The 25,680-nt window shown below is 32.9% G+C and overlaps 2 protein-coding genes across 2 annotated transcripts in view; both read right to left on the bottom strand.

Moving 5' to 3' along the window:
• Positions 1-187: 187 nt before the first annotated feature.
• Positions 188-9,177, bottom strand: LOC143048410 (uncharacterized). Its single transcript, XM_076222090.1, has 2 exons — positions 9,096-9,177; positions 188-3,121 (listed from the first exon to the last, which is right to left on the bottom strand). The coding sequence occupies exon 2, from the start codon at positions 3,098-3,100 to the stop codon at positions 221-223; it is 2,880 nt and encodes a 959-aa protein (XP_076078205.1). The 5' UTR covers positions 3,101-3,121; positions 9,096-9,177; the 3' UTR covers positions 188-220.
• A 6,047-nt stretch (positions 9,178-15,224) lies between these two features.
• LOC143048409 (intermembrane lipid transfer protein VPS13D-like) overlaps positions 15,225-25,680 on the bottom strand; it is a 79,766-nt gene continuing 69,310 nt past the window's right edge. The window contains exons 69-75 of the mRNA XM_076222089.1: positions 23,909-24,090; positions 23,168-23,241; positions 21,365-21,739; positions 20,083-20,330; positions 16,994-17,157; positions 16,310-16,395; positions 15,225-15,700 (exon numbers count right to left, since the gene is read on the bottom strand). Coding sequence (XP_076078204.1) covers positions 15,611-15,700; positions 16,310-16,395; positions 16,994-17,157; positions 20,083-20,330; positions 21,365-21,739; positions 23,168-23,241; positions 23,909-24,090 — 1,219 coding nt within the window. The 3' untranslated portion in view covers positions 15,225-15,610. The remainder of the gene's footprint in view (positions 15,701-16,309; positions 16,396-16,993; positions 17,158-20,082; positions 20,331-21,364; positions 21,740-23,167; positions 23,242-23,908; positions 24,091-25,680) is intronic.

The following is a 25,680-nucleotide window of genomic DNA, read 5'->3' as shown; positions in this document are numbered from 1 at the left end:
AATATTAATGCCCCCTCAACTAGAGCAAAAGATTTGAATTTCCCAGACTTTTTTTGTAGACATGATAAGGGGTTCAGTGGAGGGTCAACTCAGAAAATCTGTTAGTCTGTATAGACAAAGAATACCTAAAGTGATAACTACTGCTGATGAACCAAGTACAGACATGTTTATAAAAGAATACACAATATAAATAATATATTTTATGCTAAACAAATTGATTTTATTGATTTGAATTACTCCCAGAGGTTTCAGTTTTTCTCTTATTAGTAACAATAACTTCTGGTCTAACATCATCAAATTGACATGTTTTTAATACAGCATGACACTGCCAATAATGTAACTGGCTACTAAGAGCTAGAACATCATTTTTTGCTGTATTGCATTGTGTTTCTTTGTGTTTTAGAGTCTTTGGCAAAGTTATCAAACACATCTTCGTTTGTGATTCAACTGACTTCAGATTTCTCAATTTTTGTATACCGGTATCAGAAGTTTTTTTCTTTTCATAAAGTTTTTTCGTTGTTTCAAAAAGCTCTTGTGCCCTAGATTCAGCAATTTTTCTAACTGTTTTTAATTTTTTGCTTAATTTTTCAATTAAAGCATTTTTCTTGTTCATTCTCTGATATAAGCGTTTCTTTTTAATGATTGCTATACGTTGCCTCTTTTTCAGTTTTTCATTAAGGCTTAACAAATTATTTATCTCATCTTTAAGTCCCTCAATTTCTAACTTGACTTTATTTTTCGTCTCAGTTTTCTTTCTAGGTAGTATGAATAAATCATTTTCAAATGCTTCAAATTCTGCAGGCCTACTGGTATTCTTTTTTAGTCTTCTACATTTCTCAAAAACTTTTTTTGCTTTCATCTGAAGACTACATGGATTAACAGTTGATTTTTCAATGCATATGTTTAAAACTGAACACACACAATGGTGTAAAATATTTATGGTTCCTTCCCTATCTTTACATTCTTTATAAAGTTTACAAATAAATTTGTTAGTGAGTTCTTCCCCTTTACATGGATTTTCTGGGAATTCCTCAGTATCCTCTGGTGATTCTATCTGTGTTTCATTTTGATGATCAACTATGCTCATGATGTTTTCTTCTTCGATTGGAATGTCTGGCAAAGCCTTTTCATTGGTAGCTGAAGGCATTTCTGTGCCAACTTGTTCATAATCATATTTATAATTATCACCAGTTAATGTTACTCGAAATACTGGTATTGGAACTAAATCAATTTCATTGCTTTCTGTAGTCTGCAGGGTTTTAGGTTGTTTAGCCGATAATATATTCTTAAATTTGCTTTCTGTAGTCTGTAGGGTCTTCGTCCGGTGTATATTGTTGAAGTTGTTTTCTGTAGTCTGCAGGGTCTTAGCCGGTTCTGTAGTCTGCAGGGTCTTAGCCTGTTCTGTAGTCTGCAGAGTCTTGCCGGGTAATTTATTCTTGAGGTTAATACTTTCTTCAAAGCATTTTTGGTATCCTGAATGAGTGTCAGTCAATGTTCTCTTTTTAATGTTTATATTTGGAAAATCATTCCTTGGATCAGATAAATTTGATGACAACATTTTAGAGTCAGATATTTTAAGAATGCCATCAATTGGAACAGCTGTATAAATTTTCATTTTTTCAGAATCATCTGTTTGTCCTGAAGCACAAGATTTTATATCATCAATACACGACATATCCTGGGTTTTTTCACAACCCAATTTAATCTGATTTAAATGATAAGTTTGGACCTGATTTTCTGATTCATAAACATCTTTGAAATCTTCCTCTTCATCACTTGTTGTTGTTTCATTTAAAACAGTCTGACATCCCTGTTCTATCATGGCATTACTTATTTCATTTTCTTTACCTCTGTTTTTGTCAATGAATTCATGTTGAGGAATTTGATTATCTGACAGATATTTTTCATTATTTGTATTCTGTTCAACCCTTTCATCACTTTTAGTTATACTATTGTATGCATTTACAAGAGTTGTTGAATATTCATAATCATGTTTGAGATTTGTCCAATCATCGGGGTTTGGTTCCATCAAAATAATTCCAGAGTTCAATTTTGACCTGCAAATTTCAGCAGAATCTACAACAATATTTTCACCATTAACATACTCAATTTGTATTGGGTGCTGGGTCCACTCTTCATCTGAGCAACTTTTATTTACTTCTGATATTTCCATTTCTTCTCCTCCATCATCAGACGCATTAGAATAGTTCATTTTCTGATCTTCAAAAGAAAACTGGCTTTTATTATTTTCCTCTTCCCCTTCCTCCATTAACACTGAATTGGCAGTGCTCCTAATATCACTTTCCATTGGGTAACCAGATGTTCTCTCGTCTTCCCCTTCATCATCAGTGGGTAAGTCTGCATACATTGTCTGAATTCCTCTCTCTTGTACAACAGAATAACCTAAATTATTTTCTGAAGTAGTTATCTCCCTTATCTGACTTCTACATGTATACCTCAGCCATGGATAATGTAGTATCTGAGTGTCCTCTTCCTCTAATAAAGACAACCCTCTTTCTTCAGACTTCTGATTTACAAGATATGGCAACAGGGAGCTCCGTTTTCCAGAACTTTTTAACTTTTCACCTAATGAACATGCTCCATCCTTCTCTGTTGTACCAGGTGTATATTGCTTTTCAACTTCATCCGTTGTCTGGCACATACAGATACCAACATCTTGACATGTAGGACTCTTCCATTTAATTTGATATGGCACAAATGTGTTAGTGCTAGACAATTTAGTTAAATCAATGGGATCAGGCATATTTGTCTGTTTAATGGTATTTGCTAGTCCACAACTGCACTGTTTCTTCTTTTTATAACGAGTATTGTATGGCTTTTTTGTTTGTTCAGCCTCTTCAGAGATGTTTGAAATTGATGGTGGGTTATCATTTTTGTTGTTGACATTCTCTTCTTCATACCTTTTACTGTAATTATGACATTCTGAAATAGCTTCCACACTGGCTTTGTCTATAGTTCCTTCAGGATGTTTAGTCCTTCTGACATTAAATTTTCCTATCTGTACATCGACAACAACCGATACAATGGTGTACAGACATCGTCGGATAATCTGTTGGTCCTCTGATGATAGTTCATCCATTGCATTAGTTATCTTTCTTTCCTATAAAATAAAATTTATGAGATGTCAATGTACATGTATTTAGTCACATGATAGTCATACAAAACAGACCGAAATTTGAAATGACACATTACTTCTAAACATGAACTTGGCATTGCACAAGGTCATGTTTTTCTCTGGCTGTTTATGACGTCTTTTCACTAAATCCATTGTATGTTGGATTTGTACGGATTGAGTGTTTAGTCTTAGAGGTATAATTTTTTATCAGTTGTTAGTGGCTTTGAACTAGCTGTCAGATAACTGCGAGTACTCTCAGATCTGTTCATTGTGTCTTTTTGTGTCGGGATGTATAAGTACCCGGCCACGTCCACTTGTATTTTTTGTCTATCATGTCTATCTGATGAATTAAGCCTTTTTCAACTGATTTTTATAGTTCGGTTTTTATGTTGTACTGATATACTACTGTCCCAGGTTAGGGGGAGGGTTGGGATCCCGCTAACATGTTTAACCCCGCCACATTATTGATGTATGTGCCTGTCCCAAGTCAGGAGCCTGTAATTCAGTGGTTGTCGTTTGTTTCTGTGTTACATATTTGTTTTTCCTTCATTTTTTTACATAAATAAGGCCGTTAGTTTTCTCATTTGAATTGTTTTACATTGTCATATCGGGGCCTTTTATAGCTGACTATGCGGTATGGGCTTTGCTCATTATTGAAGGCCATACAATTACTCTTATAATCAGTCAATACATCATTCAATTCACATTGGCATATTTCAGGACCTTTTCATTCAGTTTGCTGATTATTTTAGCTGTTTACACTCTCAAAAATTTTCCTTTACAGATCTAGAGATCTTAGATCATCTTTGATAGCCATGATCACTTGTCAATGCTTGAAAATGTTGATAAACAACTGCCACATGCTGATTGTGCAACAAGTCTTTACCCCTTAAATCATACAAAAATATTTAGTGACAAATCAAATGTTCTTAAATCAACTTTATAAGTTCCAGCTTTGTATGTTTCTTGCATAAATGTTAGAATGTCAACATTTATTTTTGTTTTCCTGCTTCACCAAGTATGTACACTTTAGACACTACCATATTTTTTACCTCCATACTGAAGAGAGTTCATTGGTTGAGAATTATGTATTAGGAATGGGGGTGACTTTAATTAACCGATAGATGTAGCACAATTTTTATTATAAATATTAGCTCAATCTGCCAAAGGCGGAGAGGTAGGAGAGGTAGGTGTGGATCGTACTCGGAAATCCTTGGCTAGTGAAGATGGAAGATATGATATGAGTGCCAATGTCAGAGACAGCTTTCCATCCATTAAAGTGCATGTAACCTTCCACTCTGATACACCCTTCAAAACAACTTTTGGAGCATTGCTGAATACCGAGACCAAATTATCTCTCGTCCAAAAGCTTTTTTTTATATGGGGCTTTTTGAACGACAGATAATTAGGTCTACTGTATATCTAGCTAGTCCAAATAATTATGATGTCTGGCATCTACATCTACATCTATATCGTTGAAATGCAAAGGGTCTAAGACCCATCACGCAAGTACTAATTTGGTCATTCAATATGGTGCTCATTAAAAACGTATTTACATGTGAAATTAAAATCAAATGTTTGTTGCGTGACTACTCTGTTAAATAAGATGTGAGGCTGTTCTTGAATGCCTCTGCATCTTCTATATTTAACAGTCTTATTGGTAGAGTATTCCAGTCTTTGATGGTACGTGGAAAGAAGCTGTATTTGTAGGTGTTTGTTGAAGTTTGAAGGTTTCTAAATTTGCTTCGGTGGTATTGCCGTGTTGTCCTGCCTTGTTGTTCTACATAATCTGGTATATTTATGGCTATCTTTTTATGTAAAGCTTTGTGAAACAAGCAAAGCCTTTTTATTTTCTGTCTTATTTCTAATGATGGTAGTTTTAGCTCCTTCAGTAGACTAGCAACTGACCCCGGTTCTCTGCTGTATTGATGTTTGATGAAACGTGCTGATCTTCTTTGCACCATTTCTATCTGTTTGATGTGGTTTTCTTGATATGGATCCCATGCACTTCTTGCATATTCAACGTTTGGTCTGACAATGGCTTGATATGCTCTTTTCTTAATTTCTTCTGGGAATTTGCCGATGTTTCTCCTCAGAAAGCCTAATGATTTATTTGCCTTTGCCGTGATGTTATTGATGTGTATATCCCATTTCAGATTGTTGGTAAACTGAACTCCTAAATATGGGTTTTGGCTTACATTTTCTAAAACTTGGCCATGCATATGATAGTTATGTAATATAGGTTTTTTCTTGTTGGTTATTCTTAGAACATAACATTTTGAAGCATTAAATTTCATCTGCCATTTAGATGCCCAGTCAATCAATTTATCTAGATCTTTTTGTAGTTGGTTACAGTCATCTTTGCAGTCTATTGCTAGGTATAATAGGCTGTCATCTGCAAAGAGACGCAACTTTGACTTGATGTCATCCCCAATATCATTGATGTACAAAAGAAACATCAATGGACCTAAAACTGTACCTTGTGGTACTCCTGATTTTACAAAGGCATTTGTAGATGTTTCGCCTTCAACTGCTACACACTGCTGTCGTTGTGTGAGCCAGGCCTTTACCCACTCTATTATTTTGCCATTTATTCCATAGTGCTCTAGTTTCCGCAGAAGCCGTATGTGAGGCACTACATCAAATGCTTTGCTGAAATCTAAATATTAGCATATCCACTTGCTCTTTTTTATCTAGATGTTTTGCGATATCTTCAATTGTTGTTACTAATTGAGATTCGCATGATCTTTTCTGTCTGAAGCCGTGTTGGTAATCGACTAATATGTCATATTTTTCAAGATGTTGCATAATGTGTTTGAAAATGATGTGTTCCATGATTTTGCATGTAACTGACGTCAATGAAACAGGTCTATAATTTACTGGCAAGCTTTTGTCTCCCTTTTTAAAAAGTGCTGTGATGATAGCTGTAATCCAATCGTTTGGGACAGCCCCTTCATCATATGTTTTCTTGAATAATGTTGTTATGTATGGGGATATACTTGTAGCACATTCCTTTAGGACTCTGTTCGGTATGTTATCTGGCCCATTTGCTTTTTTCGGATTGACATTACTAAGTAGCTTTCTTGCTCCTTCTACTGTTATCTCTAGATGGTCTATATCAGGCGATGGGCTGCCATTTAATTTTGGTTGACTTGATGTATTTTCATCAGTAAAAACAGAAACAAATTGATGGTTAAGTGCTTCTGCTTTCCCTTTGCTGTCTTCCATAAGTTTTCCGTTTGAAATAAGTGGTGCTACTCCACATGAGTCTCTTTTCTTTGATTTAACATATTGCCAAAACTTTTTTCCAACAACAGGTGTTTTTCTCTCACCCTCTTCGTCTACTTCCAATAGTTTAGATATGTAGTTTTGATGTGCTTCTTCTAATTTAGTTTTTACTGTTTTTCTTAGGAGCTTAAATTCTTCCCAGTGTTTTTCATTATTGGTACGTTTTGCCTTGTTGTAAACCCTTTGTTTTTTTCTGATCATTGTTTTGATCTCTCGATTGATCCAAGGTACATTCCATCTGGTTGACAATATTTTAGTTGGGATGTTTGATATTATAGCCTGGGACAATATATCTTTAAAATCATTCCAGCATTCTTGTATGGTACTTGTATTTGCTTTTTGTATAAAATTATTCAGCTCTTTATCTAGTTGTTCATTTATTCCGTTCATGTTGCCCTTTTTATAAATATATACTTTCCTTCAAATTCCTTGGTACTTGCTTTTTTGTTTTTGCTTTTAAATTTATGTCAGTGATGACTATGCTATGGTCACTCATTCCATCTTGGACTGATATACTTTCAATGCTTGTTGGATTTGTTGTTAGTACAAGGTCTAATATGTTATCTTGACGTGTTGGTTCTTTTACTATTTGTGTTAGACAGTTTTCTTCAAGTGCTTCTATAAACTTGTTATTGGTTTCCATACTATAGTTGTTTGGTTTCTTTATTTGAAAGTTGTTATCTTCGTCTATTTCCCATTTTATGTCTGGCATGTTGAAATCACCAGTTAGTACTAGATTTGGTAGATTATTTGAATGTGTTAGCCTGGTTAACGATGTATTTAAGCTTTCAATGGATGCTATATTATTGTCTGGTGGTCGGTAATAGCAGCCTGTATAAAGTGGTTTACTTCCTTTTATCTCAATCTTATTCCAGCATATTTCACAATTGGTGTCTAGTGTGATTTCAGCTGTAGATAATAGATCTTTTCTTACCAAGTTTAATACCCCTCCACCTTCATGCCCTACTCCAAATATACGATCTTTTCTGTATACTTCATAAATATTTGTATCAATGAGTTCTGCATTTGAGATGGTTTTATCAAGGTGTGTTTCGGTTGCATGTATTATATGGGGTTCATGTGTATCTATAAGTGTGGTAAATTCGTTTCTTTTTTGCTGACTTCTCAAGCTTCTACAATTGACTGTCATGATTCGGATGTTATTTCTTCGCCTTGTTGATGAGTCATGTATTTCATCAAGTGATGTTTCAATTTGACTTTGTATTTCTGATTCAGATATATTTCCCAATTCGTTAAAAGAATTTTGTTGTTCAAGATCATCTTCTATTTGCCCTGATGTATCTGACAGGTTTATTGTGGAACAAGATGGACATTCCCATGAGAATACTTTTTTGTTCATGAATGAGTTATACATTTTCGGTGTGATACCGCCACATTTAATGTGTACCCAAAAGTTGCATTCATCACATTGTATTGATCTATGGTTTATGGCCACAGGTTTTTTACATATACCACACGGATTGCGTGTTGGACCTGGATTAGCATGTATGTCATTTGCAAGTATTAGCGTAAGCAGCAGGAATAACTTAGTTGGTTTAGTATACTTATTTAAGTATGTAATTTTTATTTTCTGCATACAGAGACATAAACTTGGTGTTAATCTATTCCAAGATTTGATGTTAAGATAAAATGTATGCTTAAATTCTGAAGTCGTAAGCTGATCATGGTGAGCTATTCTCGGTGTAATAGTAAGACAGAGGATGTAGCCGATAGCTACTAGGAGCATGACTGCAATTGGTATAATATGTGCAAGTTGTGCATTATTAGCCATTTTGTCGTAGTTGGTGTTTCGGGTAGACCCACAAGATGAGATACTCAAGTGAAAATCTACAGACCCACAAGATAAGACACTCTTGTGAAGGTCTACGGGATCTGGAGAATATATTTACTTTTCTGCAGAACCATTTGTCATAACACTTGACTACGCGATATGTGTGATATACCAGTTTATTTACCTGTTAAAATTAGTATTGACAAGGACAATTACGTAAATATACTTCAACTGTAACAATGTTTGACAGTATTAATGAGATCTAATCATATACTGGTCGTCCTTTTTATGTTTCTATGGACTTGACAGGTGTGTTTGGTCATGTGATTTTGATACTTCTCTGAGTCTTTTCCAAATATTTCTTTTGTTGATCGTATTTGTGGATGTATTCGGCGTTCATTAGAATCTAGGTGTAATTTCCGTGGTTTTAGGATTGAATTAATATTATATTGCACTCCAGACTGGCAAGGCAGAGCTAAGCAATTATTTTTTAATCAAAAAGCAGTACAAAAACAGCATCATTATTTAGACTTCTCTATACCTGAAGTGTTTAACCGTATCAATTGATCACAGAGTCTTGATACAATATGTTTGTTTATACTTGAGAGGGTGTTTATCAAAGATTTTCTCAGCTTATTTTATTTTGCACACGTTTGTTTTTAACCTTCTGCAAAGACGAAAAATGTGCATCAAATCAAAAATAAACTGGACTACATTGTAGCTAGCTGTAGGTTTTTATTTTTTTTTCTAACTGCAAACGTTTGTCTCATTGTAGACAGTTTCCAGAATGTTACCCGTGTACAACATGTTTGTCTATTTGTTAGGATGAAGTTTTATAATTCTTCAGTGTTTTACACTTATAATTCGTTGATAACATACCTAACTAATTACGGTACAGCCATCTCAGCAGTTGTTGTCAGTGCAGCACCAGAAACCTCAGGAGGATTAATTGTGTAAGGGGAGAGAAACGTCTTATCTATTGCCTACATATAAATCTCTCCTGGAAAGAGCACCTCCTATGATTCAATATGTATTCCAATATTGGAAACTAAAGGCCACAAAACTCACATTTGTTGATAAAAATTGTGGGCATATTAAAACTCTTTTCTGATCTTGCAATTAAAAATCACAGAATTTTATAATTAATTATTAATAATAATGTTTTACAGAAAATTCCTTTTTTAAAGAAAAACATTGATCAATAAAATTTAAATCTGCTCACCGATTCTTTTCAAAGAGACGTATAATACATTACTATAAGAATATGACACCTGGACTCATTGCCAACTGACATGACACTTTCTTGCCCCAGCTAACTACAAACTCAACTGACACCAATTTCATAATGTATTGCACCAACCTCACCTGCTCCTGAGAATTCTAGCTTTACAATAAAATTGTGAGGTCCTAGTTTTAGGTTTTTGAGTCAGTTGAATATGTCTCTGTTGAATTAAATCCTTTTCATCAGTTGAAAAAGTATCTATATTTTTATGTTCTAGTGTATGAAGGGTTACTTTTCTACTGTAGGTCTAAAATCAAAGTAAATTTTCACATGTACACTGCATGATTATTTAAGTCCTATTAATTATGCCCCACCTATGTTAATATTCTTCTAATTTGAATTTTTACATGTTTTGTAATTTTGTTTCCACTGTCATGATTAACATAGTATTTTAAACCCCACAGAAAAAATTGAACCACCCTAACAATTCATTCATATTATGTAATTGGTACATTACATAATGGTTCAAGTTATTTTAAAACGCTAAAATCTGGGCGGGGTTCAGTGGAGGACATTGACTTTTATATCAAACAAAATTTGATTTCATCGTTTGGGTGAATTGCAGTTGTGTACAGGATGATTCATTTAATGCTCTGATAAATTTGTGATAAAAAACAACTCTAAATATAAATACTACTTCAACAATAACATCCTTCAGATTTTTAGAAGAGATGCTACATTGATGCACCTTGTACACTTTGTCCTTTTATTGAAAAGTATGGTTATTCACATATCTAATTCATGGGAGGTGTCTGTTGTTATTCTGCTGTTAACATGTTGTAATGTACTATTACATTATTCATTTATGTATTTTTATGTGCTGAGTATTTTTGGCTTTATTTGTACTGCATTCTTTTGACATAGTGACTAGTGTTGTCATTTAAGGGGTATTTGTAACATTGCTATATATGTGGGAGGTTTGGCTTGCCATAAAACCAGGATTAGCCCACTATATTTTCCTGAAATGTCATGTACCAAGTCAGGAGTACAGCAGTTGTTATCTACAGAGTGCTTCTATGTATATTGGTGTTCACATTTTTTGTAGTTTAGTGTTTCTGTTGTTTTCCTCATACAGATGATGTGTTTCCTTTGGTTTTAGTTTGTTTTAATACCTGGATTTGTTTATGCTTAATCAAGTTATAACTTCTGGACAGTGGTATACTACTGTTGCCTTTCTTCATCCATCATTGTGTAACTTGAATATTTGAGTATCTATTTCAGAAATAAATGGAAAGGATGTATAGAAGGTTGTTACAATGCACTGTTTTTTTTTCGTTTTGTTTTTTCATAGCTTTTTTTTGTGAACCTGGAAGTTCAGTCCACAGACATCCAAGAATAATAAAATTAGAATATCATAGAAATATTTTGTAAACTATTTGTAATCATTTGCTTTGTAACTACCTTCTTCTACTGGTTATCTATGCATAGGGTCTTTAATCATCATTGTATGCTCTTTGATGTACAAAAAAGAGGTTGGCTTTTTTAATGAAGTTCACAAAAATACAACAACATCTAATTACCTGAAGTTTTTATTCCAGTTCTAAGGTGGTATTGCAACAAGTAATAATCATTAACAGAAACAGCATAACATTTTAATTATCATATATAGGTATACATAAAATTATGGATCTCATAGAAATACCACTAAATCCTTTGTTCAACTTTTGTACCAATCAGTAATAAAAATCTTTGAAGGCAAAGTGGTAAAATGTTCTTGAAATTTAAAAGAGAAAGCTTTTGAAGTTGCCAGGCAGTATAAAAAAGGCATTATAGGAGTCTGATTTCTAGAAGACAAGTTTTGAAACTAATGTTTATGTTCAACCTCTTCTGGTACGTCCAACAATTTTCATAGGCCAAAACTTTTTTGCAAATTTTTGCAAAAATCAGCAGAGCGGAAGGAAACTTGATTTGTAACAATTCTGACAGCGTAGAAAAAAATGTGTATAATGGTTTAATGCAGATTGAGGGAGTGAAGAACAAAGGTAAAAATAAATGGCCTTGACAACTTTTTCTTCCCAAATACTGAATACAATTACAGAGAGCATAAAATTTTCATACTGTTAAAAAATGTTTTAAAAAATGTTTCCCCGACAAAGTCATCCAAGTTTTAACAGCTAATAATAATCACACAGTGCAATACAGTCTTAACAGCAAAATCAATGATTACATAAATACTGAGTTGCTGAGGGATAACAGTAACGAAACTCTTTTGAAATGAGGGAATATCTTTTAATCACTAAGTAAAGTACTAATTTACATAGAGATGAGTCCTTTACAAGGTTTTGAGAGACCACATTTAACCGTTAAAATATAATTACAATGCAACAACATTTGTTTACTCTCTCTGTAACTGGTCATATTAATTATCCCCTCCCCCAAAAAAATAATAATGACATATCATATAAGTGCATCTTCTACCCAGTGTTGTCTGAAGCAAGTACAAATATATCTACATATTTACATATGTACAAAAAAAACCTACAAATACACTGGAAGATCAATAAACTTATACATCGCCATATACAAATCAAAATCCCAACAATTTTATACATTATCACCTTTTTAAGACTAGAACAAAGTATTCACAAGAACTTATACAGTGGAACCTCTCTTAACCAAACCTCTTTAGTGTCAGAAGATTTAGTCTAGATTAACAGGTGTTGTGTTTACAAAAGTTCTGCAAGTTACACAAACTAGGCAATATTCATCTTTATGTCCTAATACAAGTTGTCTCATTGGCACTCATACCACATCTTCCTATATCTATTTGAGTTTAGACAAGGTCTATTTTATGATGAAGTTTGATAAAGGCAGGTTTCACTGTATCTGACTTGCAGTTATATAAGTCAGTTACAATCACATTAGTGTTCATGATTTATAATTATATTTTACATCTTTATACTATCAATCTCTCTAATATGTAATTATGAAATATACCCAAAACTAAACAAGAATGTAAAACACAATAAAAAACAATAAAAACAAGAATGTGTCCCCAGTACATGAATGCCCCACTCGCACTATCATTTTCTATGTTCACTGGACCGTAAAATTGGGAGTAAATATTAGAAAGATCATATCATAGGGAACATGTGTACTGAGTTTGAAGTCGATTGGACTTTATCTTCATCAAAACAAACGAATAAACGGACGCACAGACCAGAAAACACTGCCCCTCTACTATCGTAGGTGGGGCATAACAAACAATAATTTTTGTGACTGTGCACATCATGCTACTACTGTGAATTTCAGAACTTGTGAAATCAAGAAAAATAAACACTTAAAAGTGAAGGAATATCAAGACCATAAGTTTTTTTTTTTTTTTTAAGATATTCACAAACAGGAATTGCTCTTATAACTGCTATATCACACTTCAAAATGATTGAAAAATAAAACCAAATATTTCCTAAGATTTTTTTGTTTGATTAAATTTTGCTGCTCATTTGTATCACAGGTGTTGTCTGACAATCCAATGAAATGAAAGGTGTTTGCTGATAAACCAATGACATGAGAGGATGACCCAATGAAATGTGTTGTTTTCTGATATACCAATGAAATGAAAGGATGAACCAATGAAATGATGTGTTTTTTTATATATCAATGAATGAGAGGATGAACCAATGGGGTGAGAGGTGTTTTCTGATGAACCAATGAAATGAGAGAATAACTTAGTATGCTAAATCAAATGCATTCAAGTGAAAGTGATAACTAAAATATGTAAAAATAAAATAAAACTGATTTCATATTAAAAACAAAACTATTTAAACAAACAAAATATAAACAGTAAATCATCACACACTGCCTTTAAAACAATGAACAAACTATAAGACTTACACAGTGTTAAATATTGGTCTTGAATGAACCATATCTAAGCATCACATCTTTAGACTTCATTTTAACAACTAGAAAGACTGACTTATCTTTTAACCTAATTTAACAGTAAAATTCTTACAGGCTGCAAAGTGCTATACAATAACTGTATTTATTCCCTTTATTCTCACTACCTTTGTGACAAAAAAAAAGTCAAGAAATTTTTTAAATTCATTAAATTGGAACATTCCTGACATGCGAAACAAGCTCATGTAAATTACAAGTTTAATTTGATGTTCCAGCTACAACATTTATAAACAATCTGGTTGGATTTCATTAGTTGGAATGAAATATACATGTAGCCTCTGTCTACACCCATGCATACTTTCTATAATCACACAGATATATCACATAAAATATCACAGTTTAACAAATGCAGAAAGCATGAACTTGTCATATTTTGTACTATTTACAAACCACATGTATTTATACAATTTAAATTTTACCACATTTATAATATGTTGGTCAAAAGAAATAAAATAAACAGTATAATTTTCATGATTTGATTATAAACTTATACTTCGAGTCATTGTACATCTATTTAGGTACTGTGGATTCAGAAATTATTGCATGCATTTATTATTCCAATTTTATCATTTAAGGTGAAAATGCGATTTTAATTTTAGCAATATTGAGAAAAGTCCTGTTTAATTCATAAAAAAAAAAAGTCAAAATGGGAGTAAAGTATTGCGATTATAACCCAATTGCATTTTTCACAATAATTAAAACATTGCAATAAGGCCAATTATAATTAATTGATAGATTTTCATCCCCGCCTGCCCCTCTGAAATCGTCCCGCCCCGATTATTTTTATTTTGAAAAATTTACGATTTCTGGATTTGTTCATCTCCGTTTCCGGTAACCGTCAAAAATTTTGTTTCCTTTCAGACTTCCTGTTTCAAATTTCGGTTTTCGTATTACTTCGAGTAATTAAAAAAGATTCTGCAGCTCTACGATGACAAAATCGTCTACCAAGAATAGAGATTGATTTCAAGAAGGGCATGAAGTAATCGGGTTACAAGTTATACGCTGTGTCCAAGATGGCAAATCGCGGTATGACACAAATTTCTGTGATTAAGAATACCGTGGATTTCTTTTATTGATAAAATGACTTTGTGGCAGGAATTGTGGACTGTGAATTATACCCAAAGAGCTCGAATCGTGAAACACATTCGTACAAAACCATAACTGTATAAAGAAAATGATGCAAGCATGAAATTGTTAGATTTATGACAGTACAATTGAGTTCAAAAAGTCGGCAAACATACACTTAGATTTACCCATGGCTTTTTTAATGACAAACAGCACAAACACCTTCTGTCCCAATACCCTTAATAGAGCAATTAAACATCTTCTCTTTTTTGGTTAAGTTCATGTTTTACATATTAATTATATTTGCATCTATAAGAAGAATCATAAAAGCACCAACCCTTTCGTTTTCAAAACAGTTTCATTTTATTCTGAACTCGTAATTCTTTAGTTGCATATTTGTTTCATTTTATGGAGACAAAAAAATGGTCGCTTAAAAAGACACTAAATTTGGTGAAGATAGCCTAACTGAGGGGAGCATTCTTCTTTTATGGTTTTGCTGTTTAGGCTTCTAAAGCAGCTATTACATGTAGAACAGTGGTTGCCAATTAGAGATTTTTATTCATGTTAAGATTTGAAATATTATGTACCATTCCTTATATGTATATACATAATATAAACTTATTATTACTCTTGCATATTTGAAGAACACGTCACAAGAGGGTTTAATAAGAAATAAAAATTAAAAAATAAAATCCTCCCACCCGCCCCATTTTTTTTAAAAATTTGGATGAAAATCTACTAATTAATTTTAGTTGGCCTAATTTCTGAATTTACACTTCACAGATTTTACTGATAATAACTATCATGAAATTTATAATCATACAGACTATGGAATGTGAATGGATATTTCTATTTTTATGAACAACACACATGTATAGTTTTTTAAATAACATATCGCTTTTGTCTATTCATGTTGGATTATAACTACAATTATAAATATTTTGGCATTTTACACAGTTCTTTTGGTCTTAATTTTATAAACCAAAATAGTTTGCAATGTGGTTTACTACAAACAAAAAATATGAACAATCTTCATATATGTGTCTCTATAACAAATGTTGAAGTGCACTACAAAACACAAAACACACAAAATTATACACTCAAATGGCACATCACTCCAACTCAAAACACAGCTATGTTGACAGGAGACTCAGTCTGAAAATAATGGATCTGTGCTCTCCATAACTGTATGTAACTGTTCATCATAAAGATTTCTGGCATAATTTATCTGCTGGGAAGCCTAAAACATAAACAAACAATGAATAAATTAGTACCAAGTTATAAGTGATTGATTATCACCTTCTAAATTATTATTGATTTATAGGCCCTTGAACGGGAATTTTGACCAGACAATTTGTTTCATCCCAGAATTATAACTTTTATAAGTTACTAATTCAACAAATTTTCATCTAGATTATCTAAACTTAGATCACACAAGCGTTTTCTGATGACTTTTCTTCCAAATCTGACAGGAAAAAACTTGGTTATTAGTATTTCTTTTTTAAATGTATCCAAACTTTATACAGACATTACCTGGGCCTCTGTGGCTGAGTGGTCTAAGTATTGTACTATTGTAATCACTAGTCAGTCAACACTAAGTTTGTGAGTTTGAACCCCGCTCGTGCAGTTACACTCAACTTCAGTCTTAATTACCTATGATTGTCAGTTTTCCTATCAAAGGTCATGGTTTTCTCCAGGCACTCAGGCTTCCTCCACCAACTAAAACTGGTGCAACATAATAGCCCAGAAACAAAACTTAATGTGGCGTTATAAACACATAAAATCAAATAACAGACATTATCAACTATCATTACTACAAATCATTAACATTAATCCCACTGAAGCTTACCCTTTGTGCCACATATTGTTTATCACACAGAACTTGTATAGATCTTTCTTTATTTGACAAAACCAGTTCAATGTAATGTCTGTTTTCTACAAGAAGAGAAGATAACTATTATACAATCACCTTTAAGATAGTAAAAATGTAAAGGTAGATGATATTTAATAAGAAACAAGTTTTTCAGAATTAAGGAAATCTTGTTTCTGATTTATTTGCCCTTTCATTCGTAGTTTGCAAAAAGTAAAGAAAAGTAACAGTTATTTTCTATTATAATCAAAGCAATAACATAATCCTTGATTTTCATTTTCCTTCCGCTTACTCCCAGACAAAAAATGGATCAAAGAAACTTTTCAAGCATGTCCTTACCGATTATTCCATTTGTGTTATTTGAGAGAAAAAAAAATAAAGGCATCTGGATATTGATTTTTTTTCAGCGGACTTTTAAGTTATAGACAAGACTTCTGTTTAGGACTGTGTACTTGGGGACAGGACCATTTTTTTTTGTTTATGACCTTTTTTAACAATCAAAACGTTTTGGTGTAAACTTTTGAAAATATTATTCAGAATGCCCTGGACTCTGAAATGGTAAATTGGGAAGAAAAAATACCCACAGAAAAACCAATTGAGATTGTGAGGGAACATTTCCTACTTTTAACCACAAAAAATATTGTAATCTCTTGTTAAACTTACTTGACTGAACTGTATGGCAGTGTTTAAGTTTGCTGTACGGTGCCTGGAAGATAATGTTATCCTCTGAAGCTGATCCTGGACGTAGGAAGTACACTTGGTGATTAGTAATTAAGGCCAGACAACCATCATCCCTACCAGATCTTAACTGTTCCATAGCTATAAATCTGAAATAAATAACGTCATATGTTAAAATAAAAAAACAAGAGGCTCTCAAGAGCCTGAATCGCTCACCTTAATTCTTTTGGTTAAATCTCTCATCAATGATTATTTTGGCTTTTCAATTTAATTTAAATGTTTTTTGGATCGTCCTATTTTCTTCAAAAGCCAAAAAAAATAATCATTTTCTCCTATGTTCTATTTTAGCCATAGGAGCTATGTTTCTTGACATACAAGGAAATAAAATATAAAATTTATACTAGATACTCTGAAACTCATTTAGCCTAAGTTTGGCTGAAATTGATACAGCAGTTTCAAAGGAGAAGATTTTTTAAAGTAAGTAAACATGATGAACAAATTGTGAAAAAAGTCTTTAAAGGGCAATAACTCCTTAAGGGGTCAATTGACAATTTTGGTCAAATTGACTTAATTGAAGATCTTACTTTGCTGAACATTATTGCTGTTTACAGTTTATTTTTATCTATAATTATATTCAAGATAATAAACAAAAACAGCAAAATTTCCTTAAAATTATCAATTCAGGGGCAGCAACCCAACAACAGGTTGTCTGATTCATCTGAAAATTTCAGGGCAGATAGAAATTGACCTGATAAACAATATTACCCACGTCAGATTTGCTCTAAATGCTTTGGTTTTTGAGTTATAAGCCAAAAACTGCATTTGACCCCTATGTTCTATTTTTAGCAATGGCGACCATGTTTGTTGATAGATCATTACTTCGGATACAATTTACAAACTAGATACCCTAAGGAACATTCAGTTAAAGTTTGGAAGTATTTGGCCCAGTAGTTTCAGAGGAGAAGATTTTTGTAAAAGATTACTAAGATTGACGAAAAATGGTTAAAAATTGCCTATAAAGGGCAATAACTCCTAAAGGGGTCAACTGATCATTTCCGTCATGTTGACTTATTTGTAAATCTTACTTTGCTGAACATTATTCCTGTTTACAGTTTATCTCTATCTATAATAATATTCAAGATAATAACCAAAAACAGCAAAATTTCCTTAAAATTACCAATTCAGGGGCAGCAACCCAACAACAGGTTGTCCGATTCATCTGAAAATTTCAGGGCAGATAGATCTTGACTTGATAAACAATATTACCCACGTCAGATTTGCTCTAAATGCTTTGGTTTTTGAGTTATAAGCCAAAAACTGCATTTGACCCCTATGTTCTATTTTTAGCAATGGCGACCATGTTTGTTGATAGATCATAACTTCGGATACAATTTACAAACTAGATACCCTAAGGAACATTCAATTAAAGTTTGGAAGTATTTGGCCCAGTAGTTTCAGAGGAGAAGATTTTTGTAAAAGATTACTAAGATTGACGAAAAATGGTTAAAAATTGCCTATAAAGGGCAATAACTCCTAAAGGGGTCAACTGACCATTTCCGTCATGTTGACTTATTTGTAAATCTTACTTTGCTGAACATTATTCCTGTTTACAGTGTATCTCTATCTATAATAATATTCAAGATAATAACCAAAAACAGCAAAATTTCCTTAAAATTACCAATTCAGGGGCAGCAACCCAACAACGGGTTGTCTGATTCATCTGAAAATTTCAGGGCAGATAGATCTTGACCTGATAAACAATATTACCCACGTCAGATTTGCTCTAAATGCTTTGGTTTTTGAGTTATAAGCCAAAAACTGCATTTGACCCCTATGTTCTATTTTTAGCAATGGCGACCATGTTTGTTGATAGATCATAACTTCGGATACAATTTACAAACTAGATACCCTAAGGAACATTCAATTAAAGTTTGGAAGTATTTGGCCCAGTAGTTTCAGAGGAGAAGATTTTTGTAAAAGATTACTAAGATTGACGAAAAATGGTTAAAAATTGCCTATAAAGGGCAATAACTCCTAAAGGGGTCAACTGACCATTTCCGTCATGTTGACTTATTTGTAAATCTTACTTTGCTGAACATTATTCCTGTTTACAGTGTATCTCTATCTATAATAATATTCAAGATAATAACCAAAAACAGCCAAATTTCCTTAAAATTACCAATTCAGGGGCAGCAACCCAACAACGGGTTGTCTGATTCATCTGAAAATTTCAGGGCAGATAGATCTTGACTTGATAAACAATATTACCCCTGTCAGATTTGCTCTAAATGCTTTGGTTTTTGAGTTATAAGCCAAAAACTGCATTTGACCCCTATGTTCTATTTTTAGCAATGGCGACCATGTTTGTTGATAGATCAAAACTTCGGATACAATTTATAAATTAGATACCCTAAGGAACATTCAGTTAAAGTTTGAAAGTATTTGGCCCAGTAGTTTCAGAGGAGAAGATTCTTGAAATAGTTTACGACGACAGACGACAGACGACGACAGACGACGGACGACGACGGACGCCAAGTGATGGCATAAGCTCACTTGTCCCTTCGGAACAGGTGAGCTAAAAAGGTTGTTTCTCATTTCAAATGAAAAGATTCTGTGTTCTTCACAAGAGATAGATTTTTTGTTATATCTTCCTCTTACCCACAATTGGTAACAAATACTCTGATTAATATATGGGGTAACATAACACAAAATAAAAGAACAGGATTCCAATCTTTCGTGTTTCACATATTTTATCTGTCAAAGAGGGCACTAACTAAAACAAATTCTTTTAATTTTTTTTAAATAAATATTTTCAAGAAATGTAGGTACAAGATCAATGACTGTTATTTTCTATATATTTCTATTATCAAAGGAGATATCTCAAGTAAAATAGTTGGTTGGCACTACTCAAATACCTTATTGATAAAATAACCTTCATAAATATTGGACAAGAAAAACAGGCGTGAAAATGCTTACAATGCAATGTTCCCTTCATATACATTTCAAAGAGTCATAACACCTGTAAAATCAATAGATCAGTGCTGATTTACATTTTCACTGTTTACAATACATACATGTCAATGACCTTCTTCTTTGCTAATTTATATAGAAGTCTCTGCTGATCAGCTTGTCGTTTGGAATATGAAGGTAACAGTCCACCTGGACCATGACAACATCTGGTTTCTCTAACTTTAGCAGGACAGTATTTACTCTGACTGGTATCCTTTATAGCATTTGCTGCCCCTGAAGCCAGGTCTAATACACCTGTAGCAATTTTTGGTATAGCACCTGCAAATCCTGCTGCTGCCCCAGTGATGGCCCCCTGTAAAAATATTGTTCCCATGAGCAAATGCATTTGGATTTGATTGGATGATGAATAAAAACTTTCAAAGAAACTTGCTGGAAGTTACAAAATGTAAAAAGTTAATATATGAGCTGTGTCAGAAATCGAACTTATGCAAGTGGGAGTATACATGTAAATGGTCGAGACTTTGATTGATTTTGGAACATTCAAAAACGAAATTTTTTGCAGGGTTCTTAAAACAATTCAATTTCCAAACAGTTACCGACATTCTGTAGAGATTTTCCAAACAGAAATAGATTAGCAGATGAATTGATATTTATTTGCATAAGGTCAATCTCTATCCAACGCAGCTCATATGAACAAGGCTGTGCGTTAATGAATATAACCCATACTTGCCTTATAAACAAGTTGAACTTCCAAATTTGAATATTTAGAGGTTATCTATTTGACTAATCATCAATAAGAGAGTACAATGAAACATAATCTGGTGTGGTCCATAATCTTACATTATTGGTATCCTAATTTAAAATCTAGTATTGTTCTGAATCCTGTCTGATTATCTTACCCCTATTCCTTCTTCTTGCACCCCTCTGAAAGTCTGTTTTGGTATACTGTGATTATCTTACCCCTATCCCTTCTTCTTGCACCCCTCTGAAAGTCTGTTTTGGTATACTATGATTATCTTACCCTTTTCCTTCTTCTTGCGCCCCTCTGAAAGTCTGTTTTGGTATACTATGATTGTCTTACCCCTATTCCTTCTTCTTGCGCCCCTCTGAAAGTCTGTTTTGGTAAACTATGATTATCTTACCCCTATCCCTTCTTCTTGCGCCCCTCTGAAAGTCTGTTTTGGTATACTATGATTATCTTACCCCTATCCCTTCTTCTTGCGCCCCTCTGAAAGTCTGTTTTGGTATACTATGATTATCTTACCCCAATCCCTTCTTCTTCAGCCCCTCTGAAAGTCTGTTTTGGTATACTATGATTATCTTACCCCAATCCCTTCTTCTTCAGCCCCTCTGAAAGTCTGTTTTGGTATACTATGATTATCTTACCCCTATCCCTTCTTCTTGAGCCCCTCTGAAAGTCTGTTTTGGTATACTAGCTATTCCACCAACAATACCATAACCAAAGCCCCATATTCCAGCCATCAGTTGTCCCCCTCTACTGGTAGCACCATAACTTTTGATCTGTTCCCTTTGCTCATTGTGACTATTGTCAAAGTTCAACACACCTATGTTATTTGAAAGAGTTCCTGTAACCTTGGCAGCTGTATTAGATACACCATGTGTAACATTTTTCACTAATCCACCCAGATTACCATCCTTAATCAGTCCAGATATACCTTCTGCTACATCATTGAACAGACCAAGTGGATTCCCTAGAAAATCTACTGATCCCAATAACTTAGCTGCCTGGCTCTTTAATTCCTGTAATTAAATAGCTACTGTAAAGGTATTTACTCAAATGAAGTACAAGTAATTTGATTTTTTTCTTCCTTATTTTTAAATTTAACCGAACTGCAATCAAGTCATTTCATTAAAATAAGTAGACTTTATTTCAATACACAATCTGTATGTTAAAGTATTTAAGATATGTTAAAAACTAAAGGTTATGAGACATTCTTGGATTATGTACATAAAATGTTGGGAGCATGGCAAGCATGGCTTTGTCTTTTAATTCTTTGAAAACTGCAAAATGGTTCTGTAAATTCAGAAATTAAAGCATGCATTTATTATTGGGATTTTGTAATTTTAGGCTTTAATTCGATTTAATTTTTTTGATATTGAGAAAAATCCTGTGTAATTCATATAAAAAATTTCAAAATGAAAGTTTAAATTACAGTCGACTCATGTTATCTCGAAGTCAGTCGGACCAGAGAAATATTTCAAGATACACATAGTTTGACTCAAACGAAAACCAGAAGTTTGACTAACCAAAGGACACAACTCTTGCTTAACTTGGTTAAACTAGAATAAATCCGCGTGAATATGGGAAAGGGATCGATATTCTGGTATCAGATCAATGTATTTAAATGTCATGGTCTTTCATTATTATAATAACATTATTTTTACTTATTTTATTGTTTCAGTTACAATTTCCCATGGCTTTTTTGTCAAGAGATTAATTTCCATTCGTTAGTTCCGTTTTTCAGGTTGTTTACAGTTGACAAAATTGTTTATTCTCGGATACATGAGATTTTAGAAAATTTAGATTTCTCTTCATTTTGTTTAATCTCACTCTTTCTTTTCTAAAGAAAATATAACAAGATTAAAGACGCTGATTCAGTAGTTTTTAGGTGATTATTTACGGAAGTCATAATCCTCACTTTATACACACCCAAGCTCATAAATCACAATTAATTGTTTTGAAAACATTTTAAATACTTTTTTATGAATATTTACAATGTATCACTAATTATTCATATAATTTCTTAGGTAAACACTAGTGGAAATAGCATGTCATAAATGAATACAGTAGCCAGTAGCCGGGAATTTAATTACACGTGTATTGTCAGATTAACTCTTTGATCCATTTAAATCCCGGAGGTCATGTTTTGACATATGTGTATAAGTTCGATATAGATAATGAATTTTGAATGCTTTTGTTAACCTTGGGACCGTAAATTTAGTTCGACTCAACCGAAATTTCGACTCATCAGGAGTCAAATTACATACATTTATATTAAACAAATTTCGGGACCACGTGAAAACTTCGACTCATCCGAAATTTCGAGTCAACCGAGTTCGAGACAACAAGAGTTAACTGTATTGCAATTATAACCATGTCCCATTTTGCGCAATAATATAAACATTGCAATAATATCTTAATTTACAGTAGTAGTGTATAGTACTTACTCCAGTATAATGTTGAATAAATTCTCTTGTCAAGAAAGCAGATGTCTCAAAAGGATGATGTCTAACAAATGGATCTAAAAAAACATGTAATGCTATATAAGTGATTTTCAAAAACTAAATCTTTTTTTCTCTAAATATATATCTCAAAATAATAAGTTAGATTGCATGAATTAATTTTGTCCGTAAGCAATAAACCATCTTAGTAAATATTATAGCATTCAATTGATGTTGTTTTTGATGTTTTTAATGCAGGATAGCAGAAATAATATTGTTGCACTCCCCATGACATTCAGCAAGATGGGTCTTCTTGTTTCTATGTTTTTATTCCTATCTGATGTTGATATATTGAATGACCAATCAAGGCAAAAGTCTTCAGTAAATCATAGCAAAGGAAATTATTGGATATAAATGCATTTTCCTGGTCATTTTTATGTATATACATATCATGCGTTTAAAAGGGAGTCTTTATTTCAGTGGGTGTCATTTGTTGCAGTGTAACATACTTGTTTTCATTCATTATTTGTACATACATAACACTGTTAGTTTTCTTGAATTTTGAGGCCTTTTATAGCTGACTATGCAGTATGGGTTTTGCTCATAATTGAAGACCATATTGTGTGGTGACTTTAATTTCTGTGTCATTTGGTCTGTTGTGGAGAGATGTCTGAATGGCACCACATTTTATTATTATATATGAAAGATTTCATGTGATTACATAACATGTGAACCTGGAGATAATACCTAATTCGACTTTAGCATCTTCAAAGCTTGCCAGTATTCCTGTAGTGATTGTAGTTCTGATAGCCCTTAGCTCTGGTGTCAGTTTACTAGTACACATACTCAGTATGGCACGATTCATATTTATCTTCAAGGTGCCAAAGTAATAACGCTTGGCTTTAATTGATGTAACAGCTGCTATTGCCCTGCAAATAATAAAGAATTAAGGGGTAAAATGAAATATAAATGCCCAACCCATGGTTAAATGAAAACAAATCTTCGGCTGCCTTGAATTATTTCGATTCTAATAGGTCAAATTCAGTAATTTTGTTAACCGTGAAAGCCCTATACATACGATACTGTTTTGGCTGTTCCATTTTACCCAATTTTGATAATATTTAAAACTCTCTGTATTTACATTTGATTTTTTGCTTACTAAAACCTACTTGTGACGTCACCTTGTTTCATTGCCATGCTAAGAAAATAACATCATTTCGGGAGAATTTTCGTTTTAAGGAATTTTACCATGAAAAATAAATTGAAATGGACTGATTTGTTTATTTTGGCTGTAGAATAGAGATAAATATATTGTATCTGAATCTTGGCCTACGTAAACTGGGTGTTTTGATGTAGAAAATTGAGAATATTTGGCAGTACAAATAAGTTGGTCGTAGGGCGGAACAGCCGTTTTTGTGTATTACTGGGTTTGCACTTAAGGTAGATATATTGAGATTATACTGGTTGACAATAATAGGCTGACATATTAGAATTCCTAATAATTACATTAGATGTATGTCTTTATAATACGTTATTCTGATTGGCTACACTGGAATCATGCGTTTTTCCTTTATCAACTTCATTACACAATAAAACTTATCAGTCATGATGACAGAAAGTCCCACAATAAAGTGCACAGGTAAGTTAAATAAAAATTTGATAAAAAATCGTGTTTTCATGATCCTAGCTAAAAAATGTAATTATAAGTATTGAATTCTTTTTTTTGTAACTTCATAGGGTTGTGAAAGCATTGACCGTGCGCAAATTTTTTAAATGAAGCGCTTCTGCACTTCATACAAAATGTATTTCAGTAAACGCTTATACCCCGAATGAAGTTACAAAAAGAAGCATTCAATTCTTAATTAAATCCTTATTAAACACACAATTACATTTTACTTTTTTTTGCAATTTCTGAACCCTTAATTATTTATGCACAAATGGGTGTTTCAACAAGAAGTTAGTTATCTGAAAATGGTTGTCTTGCAGCTTTGTGTATAACCTGTATCAGGTTTAATCATCTATTTAGAAAATACCACTGATGCCATAAGCTGATATGTTATTATAAAAAACCACCAGTTGGATAGCCTAATGCCAGAATTTTGCAGAAAAAAATCACTGATAAGAACATACTTAGTGCATTCTTTTATAAATACCATAGATATTTTTGTTAATGACTTTCTAATTCATCTAGCTCTGTGAACTGAACAGCTTTTTATCAGTTAGAAACATATAGTTACACATAGGTAAGTTTTCTGTGCTTATTTTATACTTATTAGGGGTTTATTTAAACAATTTTTTTTATACTTAACTTCAAATTTCAATGAAGATTCATAGATTATTTAGACTTTTTATGCATTGCAGTATACCAGCTGAAACATGCCTCTGTGTTTGGAATTTTCTAGCTGTATTGAAGATCCATTTGCAGCCTTCAGCTGTTTTCTTTGGTCGGGTTGTTGTCTCTTTGACACATTCCATTTCCATTCATAATTTTATTTAACCATCAACAAGCACAATTCAAA

This window comes from Mytilus galloprovincialis, chromosome 10 (genome assembly GCF_965363235.1).
Source record: "Mytilus galloprovincialis chromosome 10, xbMytGall1.hap1.1, whole genome shotgun sequence".
NCBI classification, from domain to species: domain Eukaryota; kingdom Metazoa; phylum Mollusca; class Bivalvia; order Mytilida; family Mytilidae; genus Mytilus; species Mytilus galloprovincialis.
This window is presented reverse-complemented; position numbering and strand designations above follow the sequence as displayed.